The following is a 16103-nucleotide window of genomic DNA, read 5'->3' on the forward strand; positions in this document are numbered from 1 at the left end:
TGTAAATCAGGAGGACTTAACTTCAGACAGTTTTACTGCATAGACAGTAGGCAGTGATAAAAATCTGCAAGATTTTTTTTCCCTAGGCAACAGAGCAAGGAAGGCCTCCAGAGCACACCAGCAAATTCTATGCCAAGGGTGCCCTTCAGTATCTTGTCCCAATTCTCACCCAGACACTGACCAAACAGGTAAGTGGTAGATAAGTTTATCTCACTTTCCAGAGTGACAAGTTGCAGGATGCACAGTACAGTTGGCCCACATTCATGGGGGTTAGGGGCACAGGACTCTGGCAAAAGTGGAAAAATACAAATCTCTCTACCCTCCCCCTCCCAAACGTTAACTCTTAACACTGTTGATCATACATGTACTGGATTGCTTCTCCCTATCTCTCTCAGACCTTGGCCTGATTCATCACACCTCTCTTCTTAATTTATTACATTCTTAATGTTCTTACTCCACCCTCCCTTTTATTCACCAGTGCCACCTCTTTGCGACAAGGAAATGTCAGAGAGGTTTCCTTCTCCAAATGGATGGGGCAAGAAGGCATGCTTTGGATACCCTCTCTCTCTTCCTTTTCGCTTCTTGCTCTTCAGATGTCTGAAGTAGGCCCCCAATCCCATTTAATTATTGAGGCCAAACTGGCAAATAATCAAATTTGTGAAAGTTAAAACTCTTTCAGGGTTCAACTGTAATTTCCTTTGTGAAGTTATACAAGAGACCCAAAATACATCCAACATTCCAATAAAAGATAGTGTGTTCTTAGCAAAATGATGTACCCGCTCTTCAGCTATATGGCTTCTCCTTCAGACAAGAGATCTGAAATACCTGTGACAGTCTTTGGTTTCTGACACAGCAGTCACCCTATTGATCAGCAGTGCATTATTGCTATTACTTATCCAAAACACTGTTTGCTGCATTCACTATGAAGGAGGCTTTTTGAAGAAAACCTTAAATTTAGGAGGCACTTTCTACTTCCCCTCTAAAGCCAGTCTTTTTGTTGCCTGAACAGTGAACAGCAAAGGAGTGTAACCAGTTTGTGATCCAAGACTTTCAGTAGGATTTGCTGTTCCTGTTGTATCCAGCTATTGCATCTGTGTTTCTAACTGTAAAAGGGTGTCAAAACAACTGGATCAACTGTTTATATGTAGTGGATCCTCTTGATTCAGATTAAATGTCATTACTGGTTCTCAAAATGCATGTGTTCTTGTGTGTGTTAGTGCCCTGTATGAAGCTAACAACCATTTCTACTGCATGAAATGTTGGGCCCAGGGACAATGTAGCATGCTTCCACCCTGCCTTGTCCTGAGAGGAAGCATTCATCTTGCCGCCATTTTTTTTTTTTTTTTGGCTGTCAACCCTTCTTTATAAGTAATGGGACACTATAGTGTTAAAGATTACCTTTTTTATGTGTGGCAGCTGCAAGAGAGAGTGCCATGCTTAAGCTTAACCTTTTTTATATTGGACAAGTAGAAATGTCCAGTGGATCATAGGAAGCTGTATTTATTGAGTCCAGCAATTGTTCTAGCTAGTGTAGTTTTTCCAACACTGTGACAGCAGCTTTCCAGTTTCGGACAATTTTTTCCAACCCTGCACAGCAGATTCTCTCCAACTGAGTCATGTCCCTTCCTCCATGTTTTCCTTCAGTTGTTGTCCAAAGTATCTTTTTGGGCTTGGATTATAAGTCTGACTACTGCTTGAGATGGTTTTAAAATGTAAAATTCAGCAAAGCAGCTATATCTCCCTGGCAGCAGAAGAAAAGGATTGTAAAATGAAAAGGTACTATTTTCCAAGAGAGACATTTGGGTGCTGTTTTCTTATCTTTACTGCATTTAGGATGAGAATGATGATGATGATGACTGGAACCCCTGCAAAGCTGCTGGGGTCTGTCTCATGCTCCTGGCGACATGTTGTGAAGATGACATTGTCCCTCATGTTCTACCTTTCATCAAAGAGCACATAAAGAACCCTGACTGGCGGTATCGGGATGCAGCTGTCATGGCATTTGGATGTATTTTGGAAGGACCAGAACCCAACCAGCTTAAACCCCTTGTCATTCAGGTGAGAGAACCCCATGTTTGTATGTCCGTGAGATCCTCTGAGCCCTGAAGGTATCTGCTCTCTTTGTAATGAGTTTACTGTTGTGTTTCCTTTGACTGAATATCTTTCAGTGCATTCTGAGACATAGGAGAAAGTTTGAGACCTAGTGTGCATCATGTTGATAGATACATGTTGATGTAGCAAAACAGTAGACAAAAGTCATGCCTGCAGTAGGAAATACAGTATACATTCTTTATATTTTTGTTAAAGTCTAAAGCCTTCCAGCTTTTCAAGTTAATTTGGTATTGTGGGATTGCAGAGAAATAAGTGCTACTGGAGTTTTACACCTCCCAGGAAAGAATGTCAAGGCTAGTCATTAGCCAGATAACAAGCACTTGCTAGGAGTTTTCTCTTCTCTCCCTTCCAGAAGAAACTTGTGCTTCGATTTGGCTTCTGACAAATGCCACTGGGAGGGTGGAAACACTCCCACTTGGAGCACCATGAGAGGAGGAAGATAGCTTGATTTTAGCCATTGAACAGAGAGCAAACATCTTCAGGGAGTTTGCTTCTTCTCCTTTATCCTCATCAGTAACCTTCTCCAACTGTCAGTTGCAGAAAGTATAGGCATCCTGGCCTCTTCCACTGGCCAGAGAAATAAAGACACTGAATTACTGATTTTGATAATAATAACCTGCTTGATCTAACAGGAGGTTAGAAAAACCCTTCTAGAAAAGGAAAACAAGACCTGATTACATCATTCAAAATGAAACTAAGTATTCACTTTTATCCCTGTTTTGTAAGGAAGTGCTTAATAAGAGTACAGAAATAAGAAGAATATAAGAACAAGGAATGGGAAAGAGAAAATGCAGACAAAATAGAGGCATGGAGGCAGAGCAGCTGCTTGAAACATTGTATTATCAGCATCATGCTGTCCATGCAGTTCAGCTTGAGTTTTTTGCTGCTATCTTTCTATTTGCTTTCTCACCAAGGGGTTTGGGATGGTATATATGGTCTTCCTTCTCTCCTACCCTCCTCATAAATACCCTGTGAATTAGACTGTAAGTAGCATAGCACATCATATAAAAACTGCATTATCTTACAATATATTTCGAAGTATATTTCAAAGTACTAGTGATAGCTTTTGAATATCATGACTTCAAGGTACTGATAGGACTGTCTGCTCCTTGTCTCTTCCATAAGATCTGAAGGGTAATGCTGTGTGGATGCACCTAGAGTGACTACCCTTTCCTTCTCAAGGTGGCAAGCTTGACTGCCCACCAACTGTCTTTTTTCATCTTAAATTTATGTTCAGACTAGCTTTAATTTAATTAGATTCTTAATGATTGAACCCAGTATCTTAGTTGTTTTTAATCTGCTTATTTAGATCCATACAGTTGCAAGTGGCATAGAAGGATCAGTGCAAGGTTCAAGTCTCCCATCTAGATTCTAACCGGGCCTAACCCTGCTTAGCTTCCAAGAATAGGCAAAATCAGGCACTTCAGTCTATACTGTTTATGTTATGGAATATTTATGTGATGTTTAAATGAAGTAAATCACTTTGAGCACTGTTTTTGATGCAAAGGGGCAGGATAAAAGGGTCCTACAAGTTGGCTCAAGATCACCTAATGATCAGTAACTGAATAGGGAGTTGAATTTTCTAGACCTAGTACAGTCTGTAACTGCTATACAAGTGACTTTCACTACCGCAGTACTTTTTTTTAAATACCAAAACGGCATATTGAGCCCATTTTCAATGTGGTTTGTAGGGACATGTAGTTCAGAACTATACCTCCCCATGCAGTGGCCCTTGAACTCTTCTTGGCTTGTATTTATAAGCTGTACTGGAAGGCAGGATGTACAGCTGTAAGTGCATTGTTTAAGTTCTTAATTCCTTGCTTTTCTTCCAGGCTATGCCTACCTTAATAGAATTAATGAAGGACCCCAGTGTAGTGGTCAGAGACACAACTGCATGGACTGTGGGTCGAATCTGTGAGCTGCTCCCTGAAGCAGCCATAAATGATATTTACCTCGCTCCTTTGTTGCAATGTCTCATCGAAGGCTTGAGTGCAGAGCCAAGAGTGGCCTCCAATGTATGCTGGGTAAGACATAATACGTTTTCTAGTATGAGACTTGACTGGTTGAGTTCATCAGGAATTGTTTCAGTCAGCACACATGTTCTTCGTAGTCATGGGTCATATTGGGACGTATGAGTGAAAGATTTGGGAATAATGTCATACTAAAATGCAAACTGTTTGCAGTGGCAGTGCTCTTGTAATTCAGTTTATGTAAGAATGGTGGAGACGGGAGAAGTTAAGGGGTGGTTAAAGGGCTTTCATTTGAATGCCAGCAAACTAATGATTAAGGCTCAAAACAATTGTATTAATAACATAAGAGTCTTTCCTAAACTAGTGAGCACTTTCTAATCTGATAACTGCTGTCTTTCAGGCCTTCTCTAGCTTGGCAGAAGCTGCTTATGAAGCTGCTGATGTGGCTGATGATCAGGAGGAACCTGCAACATATTGCTTATCGTCATCATTTGAACTAATAGTTCAGAAACTCTTAGAGACTACAGACAGGTAACTAAGCCACTGTCTCTTCAGTAGACCCTGAGCTGTTGGCATTCCTGTAGTGGGAGAGCATCAAAATATCCTTTACAGATTCCTGTTTTGAAGACTTTGGGGCAGAATAAAACTAACTTCATTAGTTGAAGTTGGGCTTCTGTTGTGCCGTGATTCAGCAGAGTGCAGAAAAGCCTGAAAAATGCAACTAAGAATCTCAGCACTTACAAAAAGGAAAGCATAGACCATGTTGTTACAAAGATAGATTCACAGGTAATCTATTGAAAATTTCAGAACCAAGAAGAGTGGCTGAATAAGAGTTCCAGTGATGCCCTTTCATGTTCTTATGACAAGCAAAGGCAGCATACATTATGTAAAATGTGCAGAATTTTACTTAATTATGCAAGTTTGTTCAACTTGGATTATTTAAGCAGGTTGCAGATTTTAAATATTTTTGAGACAGAATCATTTCTTTAGTGCATTCTACCACTTTGAGGACTACCTTGAGAATGAGGAAATCAATATGATGGTGAAATACTTATTGGAGCAATCTCTATTCTGGCTATCAACAAAACTTGTTTGTAAGCCCTTCTTTTGAGCACCAGTAATTTAGGATGGCACCCAGTGAAACACAAAGGACACTTCTGTTGTCCTTTGCAGTCTGTTTTATAAAAGGCTTGGGCAGTAGCCTGCCAGTAAGCCATTGTACTACCAGTACCATTAGTTGAGAATATGAGATTTCTGAATTTGCAACATCCAGCAGCTCTAACCAGCATGGTTAATGTTTGGTAATGCTTAGTATTGTAATCCACATCTATGACACCTGTCAATATTTATTGTGCAATAACAGGTTCATAAAAGAATGCCAGTAAGAAAAAAATGCTTGTTAGAACATGTGATTAAAAACAATATTTATAAAGCATAAAATTATAATGGAGATGGGTGATTTCTATTGTGAGAACTTACTACAGACAAAAGGAACTTAGCCATTAACTCTGTTGTTGGCTGAATTACATCAGCAAGAAAATATTCTAAATACTACCTATGTATTAGTCCAACAGGTATTTGAGATACTTGGTACCTTGCAAACTTTCTCAATCACATTTTTTCTAGCTAATGTAGACATCATTGATGATAAATTCTTGCATTTCTGTATTCTGATTTGTACAGAATCAGAACAAATATACAACTGAAGCTCTAAGATTCAAACCTTAAATCTAGTTCTGGTTGTAGATGCCAGCTTTTATTTTACAATATCACGATCTCCACCCCATTTTGGATATTTTTTGGAACTTGGCATTTATTCGCCCTCTACAAGCTAAGAAGCCCCCAAACAGGGCTGGATGTATATCCAGCAGTGGTAGAATGTAGTTGTTGTTTCATTTTTCCATAGTTAAATTCTGAGCCCATGTAAAACCAGTATTTATCTACACCAAGCAAAAATTCTCTGATGAAATAAGTTACTTACTGCAGAAATCTTTGTGAACCCCCTTGAATTTTTTCTGTACATTGCTGGACTTTAACTTGTTCAGTTTGCACCTGTTGGATTTTCCTGTTTCTTCATTGGAATCCTCCTCATGTTCTAGAAGACTTATGTGTTCTGGTTGAGTTTTTAGATACATGAACATAAAAATGATGTGGACCAGGCTATCAGAATATCAGATTGATTGAGAATACTGGCATGTTTTTTAATAACTACTCCATCTTTACATTGGAATGGTACACAGGCAAGGATTTTGGGAAGAACAGAACAGTAGTACTTGTACTCAAACCAAGATTTTGATTGTATTCTATTAAACTCTAAAAGAACTGTAGGTAAGAATCTATTCTTACTCAGCCAAAAGTATATTGGAGGGGCATGCTACTTGTGTTCTCATTGTTAATCATATGTTGCTTGTGCCCATGTTTTTCAAGTGCTCACCATCTGCATACTCAGCTATCTACTAAGGCTTTATCCCTTTTCTGGCTTCCTCTAACTGCTAGTCACACTATGGATGTGGGCTACGTCGTTGACTCTTGCCCACATTGTCAGGGTTTTTTCCTAAAACTAGCCAGATGAAACAGGTCTGACAGACTCATTGGTCTTCTTTTGAAGAGCATTGAATGCAGTGGAATTTCTTTGTCCTGCAATGATCCTGTTATGATTCTCATCTCCAAAAGCAGCCTCTTCAATGAGAACTACACAAGCTATGCCATTGCCTTTTCCATCAGTCCTTCTTGCTCTAAATATGGGCCAAATGGACGCCCTGGTAGCAGGCCATTCCATCAGTGTTTCATTGGGAAAAACATTATCTAAGAGGGTGCAATGAACAACCTCAAAAAGAAAGGTCCTGCTACCTCTATGGAGGGCTCAAAGGAACCTCTCCAGTCATCTTTAGTTTGGCAGCAAACTGCTGCTACTATTGCTTGATTCTCTCATATTGGTTAAGCCTTCTTATCCAATATTGGAGCAAGTTCTAATTGACTTGACCTCCAAAAGGGAAGGTAGGAGATCATGCTCCCAGTTGAGCTCAAGATGCTCAGAAGCCTTATACCACTCCTATACCAGTGTTTTGACAACATGTGAGCTATCCTGGATAGTCCCAATACCAAGAATTCAAATGTGACTATTACTGGCACTGAAAAGATCACATTCCAGTTTCTGACTGGGATGAGTTCGCGGATTGGTCAGTGTTCCTCATGGGTCTTATTACCAGGATAACTGGCATTATGCTTGGAATCATCATTTTCCCTCAGTCCTGACCAGGTGTCAGCAACCAGGGCCTTCAAGACAGCTTGTAATGCTATCAGGCTCCATCACTGATCATAGAACCACAGGTGTTTTTCAGTGATCACCACTACATCATGTGAGGATGCCAACAGACAGAAAAATGGCCAGTACCAAGGGTGGAGGATCTGGTCTTCAATGCAATCCTCTTGGAATTCTTGTGTTAATGCCCTTTCTTCCTGTGCTCTACCGCTGATAGTACAACAGTCCTGGAAAACACATCTGTGACTCCTTCAATGGGTAAATACAATTACTTGTTTACAGCACTTGGCATTAAGGTTGCAAACCTACAAGTGGCCATGTCTAGATACCAACTTTTTTTCATGGAAGAAGATTGGAGATTGATTTATTTTTATTGATTAAAGGGTTTTCTATGACATCCCATTACCAGAAAAAGTCTCTGGATGGCTTAGAACAAAAAACCCAAAGAACAAAAACCATAATTTATGTGAATACCTCCCCGAGGGTAAGCAAGAATTCGCCTTGCTTCTAGTTGGAGATTTTTTGCTTGTCCAAACATCAGCTCAATACATTAAGGCACCAGCTGACTGCAGAGACAACTACAAAAACAGATGGGCCCAAACCAACTGCCCTGGTACCTCACCAGGTGCAGACTCTGGGCTCAGTTCTCTTTCTACCATGCCAAACACCCAAACAACTGATCCTACTGATCCCAGCAACTACTTGCATACAGGAGACAGTAACTTTCATCTAGGTATCATAAAAGAGGGTACCCTTCCTCCAAGCAACAGCCTTGATTCCTGCCATCTCCTACTTGCTTCTGCCAGTCAACCCACATTTGTAACTAAAGTGTCTTTCCTTCCAATATGGGTCTCAATTATGAGAGATTCCTGGGTTCAGTGGAATTATCAGATTGAATTCAATATCCTCCCTCCATTTTTGGCTGTTCTCCTGAGAATGAGGCATACAAGAAGAAAGTGATTCCTCATTGTTGAAAGGTGTTATATGCCATGTTCCTGCTTGCCATTGCTATAGCAGTTCTACCCCCATTATTCTACAGTTCTGAAAAAGGAAGATAACTTTGACCAATTCTGGACCTACCGAACATGACCGCCTTTAGTACCATGAAGAAATTCAGAATGATCACTTCATTGGCAATTTTCCCATTGTACATAAAGACCTGTGCTTTGCTTTCATAAATTTAAGGGTGCATGTATTCATACCATGATCAAAAAATCCTACTGCTGTTTGTCATTTCAGTGTAGGTTCAGAGGCATATACTAGTTCTTTGTTCTGGCTTTGGTGCCAGGGTCTTAACCAAATGCATGTTGGTTGTCTGCAGTTTCCTCCACACCAGGCATTCAGGTCTAACTATACCTGGATGTCTGTTGACAGCAAAATCAAGAAACAAGCTACACAATGCACTTGCATTTACTGTGAGACTCTTACAAGTCCTTGACTTCTATAGCAATCTAAGAAAGTCATATTTGAACTCCATCCAGACCATACAGTTTGTTGGAGCCACTTTGGATTACATTTCAGGTCAGCCGTACTTACCCTGCTGTATCTATCACACACTCAAGTTTGATGGAAGCAATGGTAATGATGATCCATTTTGCTCACCTGAGAATGAGGATTCTTCAGGAATGGTTCCTCAGAGTGCTATTTCCAGATTGCAATCTCTGGCAGAGTTGCTTCTGTACTCCATAAAAGGTTCTTTAAGCCCTTTTGTTGCCAGATTTGATAAACTAAACTTCAGGAGGGCATTCTTCTCCATCAACTGTTCCTGATCCAAGCAGTCATAACAGATGTTTCTCTCCATGGATAGAGTGTTCATTGCAATAAGTTAATTCAAGGCCATTGGCCATCTGTCGAGAGGTGCCACCATGCAATATACTCCAGTTACTAGCAGCATGGAAAGTTTTCTGTGCTTTTGAACAAAACCTACTAACCACCATGTCCAGAACATGACAGACAACATAGCAGTGGTCTGTTATGTGAATGAACAAGGAAGCCATGATCTCAAGTCTTCTTTGTCTGACCCTTTACAATGGGAACTGTGGGCCATTCAACATACTGTGTCAACTATTCTTAGTGATGGTACCAACAACCTTTGAGTGGATTCCCTCAACTGTACATACCAACTGTGTCCCACAAATAGGAACTGAATCCAACAGTTTCTCTTTGCCACTCCAACAAACTCAAGTTGCTGCCTATAATGAGTATGAGCTAGAATTGGTGTGTAAATTAGGGAATGCTTTTCTTTTGCAATGAAGAGATGGACTGGTACTACTTTGCTATTTCCACTAATAATGAAAATTCTTGCAGAAATACATGAACTGTATCTGACTTGCTTCTCGAAGGCTGTGCTAGCCTCGGTTTGCCTCCATCATGATATCAGGGTTGAATTTTGGCATCCAGATTGTAAACATTCCACCTAATACCTTGGGGACTCCACTAGGCCTCCGTCCACATAAGTTTCAAGCTATTTTAGATGCCACTTGTAAATCCTCTGCCAAAGCCTCTTTATGTGAGGAAATGGGAAGCCTTCTGTCATCCTATCTGCAGGATGTGATCCTTCTACTTACCATGTTCTGCATTTTCTCTTACTGCTACTTCAAAGGCATGTAAAATTTTCTTCTCTTAAGCAGACAACAGGCATATAATCTCTCACATCCCAATAGACAGTTTTTCAGTATTTTCTCACCAAAAGTTAACCAGTTCTTTGGAGGTGCTCATAACATTGCTGTATCTAGAGAACCACTTGTTCTTCACTGGAAACTCTCTGTAGTACTTGAAAGTGCTCACTGGGAAGTCTTTTGAGCCCATGGCTGTTACGGATCTTCTGTTACTCTCATGAAAGGTGAATCTCTTGGTCACTATTTTTTTCACCTCACCAATCCAGTGAACATTGTGCTTTGGAGTTGGACTCCATATCTGACTTTGCACTGAGAGAAAGTGGTACTTCCCCCAGGTGTTCCCCCCACTAAAGTGCTGTCTAACTTTCACCTCAATCAGGGAGTTCTTTCTGATTTCTTCAGTTACTGCTGTTGGAAGTGACCATGTATACCCTCAATTTTTAGATGCATTCTGGGCTTTCATAAGACAAGCTCTGAAAAGTTTCAGAAGTGTCCATTTGTTTTTATCTGTAATGGAAAGTGGAACAAAGAACTGCACGTCTCTTCTCAACATCTGTCATCTTGGATTGTTTAAACTGTACTACCTTACAAGCTTGTGAGTCTGAAACTCATTGCTCTAATCCAAGCCCACTGAATACATGTGGTTGCTACATCAACAGCATTTGCTCAAGGCATTTCACTGACTGAACTGTGTCATGGAGCTACATAGACAAAGCCATGCACTTACATCTGACGTTACCAGGTAGACATTCAGGCCAGAGCAGCCTGCTCTTTTGGTTTAGCATTGTTGACATCCATTTTGCACTAACGACACTTCTGTGAAGTCAGCTTGTCAGTTGCCCAAATGCGTGATGCACAGAAACCAGGAAGAGGAAAGCCAGGTTGCTCTTTGAGTGGTCATCCCTGCATTCCCACAGCCTGCCCACCATCCCTATTTCAGTGTTACTGTTGTGCCTGAAGGGGGTGGGTTTTTTGTGTCTATGGTACCAAAACTGATACTGACAGGAGTCTTTGGTGGCAGATTTCATCAAATGCTCTTTGAAAGCCCAGGTTGCCCATGTCTGCTGTTCTTATGTTCTTATGCAAGCTCTGTAAATTAATGAAATAGGACTTGCATTCGCAGAAGTCATGTTGATTCATTTTTTTTAGACTTGTTATGTTGTGTATTTGTTCGTTTTATTTTTAACAAAGCTTTCCAAAAACTTACCTGGAACACAATTAAAGCTAGTGTGCCAGTAACTTTCTTGACAATCACCTTTGCCTCAGTATATCAAAGGCTTTGTTTTAAATGCTGACCCATTCCCAAACATGTTGCATATTTTTATTAGAAGATAATTAATTTAACTTTAGCATTTTTAATCACACTTGTGATTTGTGTATTTCCAATTGTGTTATGGTATAAATTTTAGGCAAGTTTCCCCCATTTTTCTTTATTTGGGAAAGGTATGCTTTCTGAAGGAAGCCTTATTTTCTCTTAATAGCTTCCTTGACAGTGCTTGTTAACCATGATCGCCTCTAGCATACATTCTACCTGAGCATCTGTTGTGTTGGTTTTAACTATTCCTACATGTGTTCTGGAGAAATGTGTTCCTTTCGACTTTCCTTTTCAAATTTCTTTTTTTACTAGTGTTCTCATATTTGAAAATTGTCATTTTTTGAAATCGAAATTGTTGTATTTGAAAGTCAGTGTTGAAATTCTGTTTACATATACATTAAACTTGATAGCACTGCAGTCACTGTTTCGAATCCATTCAGTATATGTTATATCATGTTCTAGCTTTGGGTGCTATAAGATTAAATCCAGAGTTGTCTACACAACTGGTTTCTGTTTGAACTCAAAGGAATTCTTTTCCTCATCTTCTATATTTTAGGACTGAACATAAACTACAAAGGAGTTAAATTAAGCTATGGTAGCTAAAGTGAGGTTAGACTCACTAAAAGTGAGTCACTTTTAGTTTATAATCTAAACTAAAAGTGAGGCTTACCTTTTTTGCTTCAGACCTGATGGACACCAGAATAACCTGAGGAGTGCTGCATATGAAGCTATAATGGAGATCGTGAAAAACAGCGCCAAGGACTGTTACCCTGCTGTCCAGAAGACAACTTTAGTCATTATGGAACGGCTACAACAAGTGCTCCAGATGGAGGTTGGTTGGATGGCAAAAATGTTCCTTGATAAGGAGATGGGAGTTCCTTGATAATTGAGTGGGGCCTAATGGAGTAGTATGAAACCCTCCCTGCCCAAACACATTTTTGTACACTTCTCAAGTTTCTTGCCAAATTCACCTAAAATGAGGCAGATGGAGGAACAGGAGGAATTCTGAATTTCTAAGATGAAGATAAAAGTTTGCTGCCATGTATTGTCTGCACTGACAATTTTCAAGTGAATGTTTGTGACTGTAATACCCTTCTCACTGTTGTAGTCTTGTTGAATGTGTTTAACTGCCTGTAGCCACCAACATTACCACAGCCCTCTGGAAAATCACTATGTAAACTTCAGTTTGCATGAATTTAAGTGAGGGACTTGGTATCATAATTCATTCTGACTGTAGAACTATCACTGCAGTCCAGTATTGCTAATCATGACTTACATATGGGTTATGGTTTTGATAGTACTAAACATTTCAAATCACCTTTTGGATGCTAAAAATATTGTCTTTTCAGTCCCATATCCAGAGCACATCTGACAGAATCCAGTTTAATGATCTTCAGTCTTTGCTATGTGCCACTTTACAGGTAAAAACTTACTGTTTAACACCTTTTAGTAAAGAATAATTATAAGGTTAGATATCATTAGTATTACATTACAGTTATATCTTGCACTTTTTCCTCTTGTGAGGAACCCAAAACAGCTTACATAGTTCTCCTCCATCCCATATTTATTTTCACAACATCAACCCTGTGAAATAGGATTGAGAATCCCTGACTGGCCCAAAGTCACCCAGAAAGCTTAATGGCAGAGTAGAAACTAGAATCCATATCTCCTGAGTCCCAGTCCAGCATTCTAACCACTTTGCCACATAGGCTTTTAAACTGTCTACAACTCCTTCCATTCTTCCATTCCTTCCATAAGTTCCTTGGAGCAAAACTTGCCGTTTTCAGCAGCAGTGTTAAAACTGCAGTATGAATTAGAAATTCCCATCATTCAAAACTTGTTTGCAGATCTGTTTCATGGCCAGATTTGAGGGGTGTGTGGATATAGGATAGAAACTGAAATGAATTAAAAGGGTAACAAAAGGTGCTCTTTCTAAGATCTCCCCTTTACTCTCTAAATCTCAGAATGTCCTTCGTAAAGTGCAACATCAGGATGCTTTGCAAATCTCTGATGTTGTGATGGCATCTCTCCTGAGGATGTTCCAGAGCACAGCAGGATCAGGAGGTGTCCAAGAGGATGCCCTCATGGCTGTAAGCACCCTAGTAGAAGGTCAGTATTTTCCTCTGCACAAGAGGGGTCTGAGAGGGAGAAGTTCTTCAGAACCATGTAAAGCATGTGTTGTGTAGATGTACTGCATGGCCTCCAAACTCTCAAAATGCTGATTTAATGCTGCATTTTCATGTTTTCTGAGTTTAGGATAGAAAAGGCTTTTGGGATGAAGGGTGGAATGGGCTATGAGAGAAGCTTGTGGCTGCATCAGGAGACTGGAGACATTATAATTCATTGGATTGCTGTCTCAGTCATCAAAGGATATGAATTGGCAAGAAGCCAATTCCATTTTGCTTAAGAGCAGGATATACTTGAATGAAAAGTATATGTGTTCCTTGGGAAAATAGGAGAATAGATATACACAGATTTGTTAACTGGTCAGACATGGTTAACTGGTTTGCTAATTGGTCAATATAATAGATATTGTCAAATAATGTTTAATGAAGCACTGATGTTAGAATATGACATGTTTAGAACAGTTTCAGGTACATTTAAATTAAAATTCTCAGCACTTGCAGTTGTTAGGCTAGATCCAGATTTAGTTTCACATACAGATAGAAATTTTTTGGAAACTTTGCGGCCATGGGGGAAAAACAAAAATTTGGAGAACAATTAAGCAGTACTCATTTTTAGTTCCATTAGCCTTGGGGAGCATGGCCAGTTTTTAGCAATGTCAGGCACTGAAGGGCAGAAGTCTGGGAAAGGTTGCCTTAGGAATGTAAAGCAGCATTTATTTTCCTAATGTTTTACATTACATGTAACTTGGTTTGTTCATAAAATTACCATTATATTTAAAGTCTTTTAAAAGTTAACTCAGCACATTTCTAATTATTGTGTGAGTAAATGATACTTCTAAATTTAATATAGTTAATTTGATAATTTGTGAACAAACCAAGGTATATGTTTTAGGTTCCTATGTCCTGTTTGACTGGATGGAACTTAAAGTAGAATATCTAAATCATTTTAGAAGTAAGGAGGAGGAGGAAGAAGAAATGGAGGCAGAGGAAGACTGACATATCCTATTTGTAAGGAAGTAGAGGAAAATTAGTAAACCTCTTCCTGTCTGTTGGGTGGAGCTAGGGTATATAGAATCTGAAGGAAAAGCCAGAGAAATTTTAATTAGCTGGGAAATACTTCTCAGAAATGGTAAGCAGCCATACCTAATTTAGGAAACTTAGGCATTCCCACCCTGTTTGAATAGTGACATTTTACTCTTTTGTAAATGCTTTAATGAACATTTTTTTGTTTATTTTAAATCATTGTGTCAGTCCCATGCCTTCACCATAAGGTCAAGGCAATTTTAGAAAGAAAGGATTTTGTTCGAGTGACAGCCACAAAAAGGTTTATAGCTGAAGCATCATTTTTAGCAAGGAGGTCAAACAGAGAAATTTATTAAAAATAAAAGGCACATAGGTGGGGCCACCCACATTCCATTTTCCAGGAAAAAAAACAAGAATGGTCCTTGAGGAAATCATCCAGTCCCCAGAGGAGTACTAGTGCAAAGAAATTAACAATGTATAGCAATGAAAAAGCAGCTGTATCCTATGGTGCATAGGGTAAATGGTACCAGCTGTGTAGGAGAGGGCACCTTGACTTCTGTGAGAACAAGGAGCTCTTTGCTATTGGATGGTGTCATGATGGGGACAGTTTCATGAAAATACTTGCTCTGTCAATGAGGCAGTGCTTTAATTTTGTCCCTTAAATAAGAACTTTAGAGAAGAATGTTAAAAGAGTTAACTTAGAGGAAGATATGCATAGGAGACATGTAGGTGCAAAGTCCAGGCAACATTTTTAAAAGAAAAGCAGCCTTGGGAGGCAGGAACTTCAAACAGTGAATTAGTTTGCTTGTGTATCTTGAGGGAGCAGGAGTCTTAGCCAATCTCACACCCTACTACTTCTCTTCTCCAGACCTTTCCTAAATTGCTTTCCTCTTAATGTTTTGAGTCAAGAGTATGCATGTCTTAGAACCCTGGTTAAAGGCAGTCAGCATGCAAGTGAGAGAACTGCAGCCAAGTAAATAGTGAAATGTGGAAACTGAGAAGAGCTAACCCCCTTCTGCTTTCCTTATCAAAATTGCCACTCCTTGAAGCTGTTGTTTTTAAATAGAATCAAGGTACCCTTATGCATGCTTAGCTTACACATTACATAAATATACACAACCCCAGTTTGCAGATGCAGCTGAATCAAGCAATTGTAGAGAACCCACTTTAAAGAAAATTCCTGTTGTATGTTGAACTACATGATGAGAAGTAAGAGTTCTGTCTAGTCTTCCCCTTGGCATGATGCTTTTCTGTGTATATAGAGCAATATTGGAACATCTACCTGTGGACCAAACAAATGCTGTTTAGGAAAAGCTTTACAGCCTGCATTTATTATTTGAGTCTAAGGGTGCAATCCTGGGCACACTTAGGCAGGAAAAAGTCCTATAATTCTCAGCATTCCCCAATCAGCATGGCTGGTTGAACATGATAAGATTATACCCTTAGCTCATTATGTAATTTGGGAATGATTTTGAGGCTGCTTGGGGATAAACAATATTGATTCAGAGATCATTGTCCAAACTGCTGCTTTCTATACTCTCAGTGGTTGCCTTCTGCTCAATTTATTGCATATTTAGTGCTTGAGGACATTGACCTCTTCCCTCCTCCTCCTGTTTTGAAGTTCTTAATAAATGCACAATTTCCCAATTATCAGAACAATTTATTCATCCTGAAATT

The 16103-nt window shown here is 39.5% G+C and overlaps 1 protein-coding gene across 1 annotated transcript in view; it reads left to right on the plus strand.

Moving 5' to 3' along the window:
- Positions 1–16103, plus strand: part of KPNB1 (karyopherin subunit beta 1) — a 42659-nt gene that overhangs the window by 15088 nt on the left and 11468 nt on the right. The window contains exons 9-15 of the mRNA XM_044444557.1: positions 87–188; positions 1834–2058; positions 3945–4136; positions 4483–4613; positions 11962–12109; positions 12627–12698; positions 13242–13386. Of these exons, the coding sequence (XP_044300492.1) occupies positions 87–188; positions 1834–2058; positions 3945–4136; positions 4483–4613; positions 11962–12109; positions 12627–12698; positions 13242–13386 (1015 nt within the window). The remainder of the gene's footprint in view (positions 1–86; positions 189–1833; positions 2059–3944; positions 4137–4482; positions 4614–11961; positions 12110–12626; positions 12699–13241; positions 13387–16103) is intronic.

This window comes from Varanus komodoensis, unplaced genomic scaffold (genome assembly GCF_004798865.1).
Source record: "Varanus komodoensis strain SLA01 unplaced genomic scaffold, ASM479886v1 scaffold45, whole genome shotgun sequence".
NCBI lineage: Eukaryota > Metazoa > Chordata > Lepidosauria > Squamata > Varanidae > Varanus > Varanus komodoensis.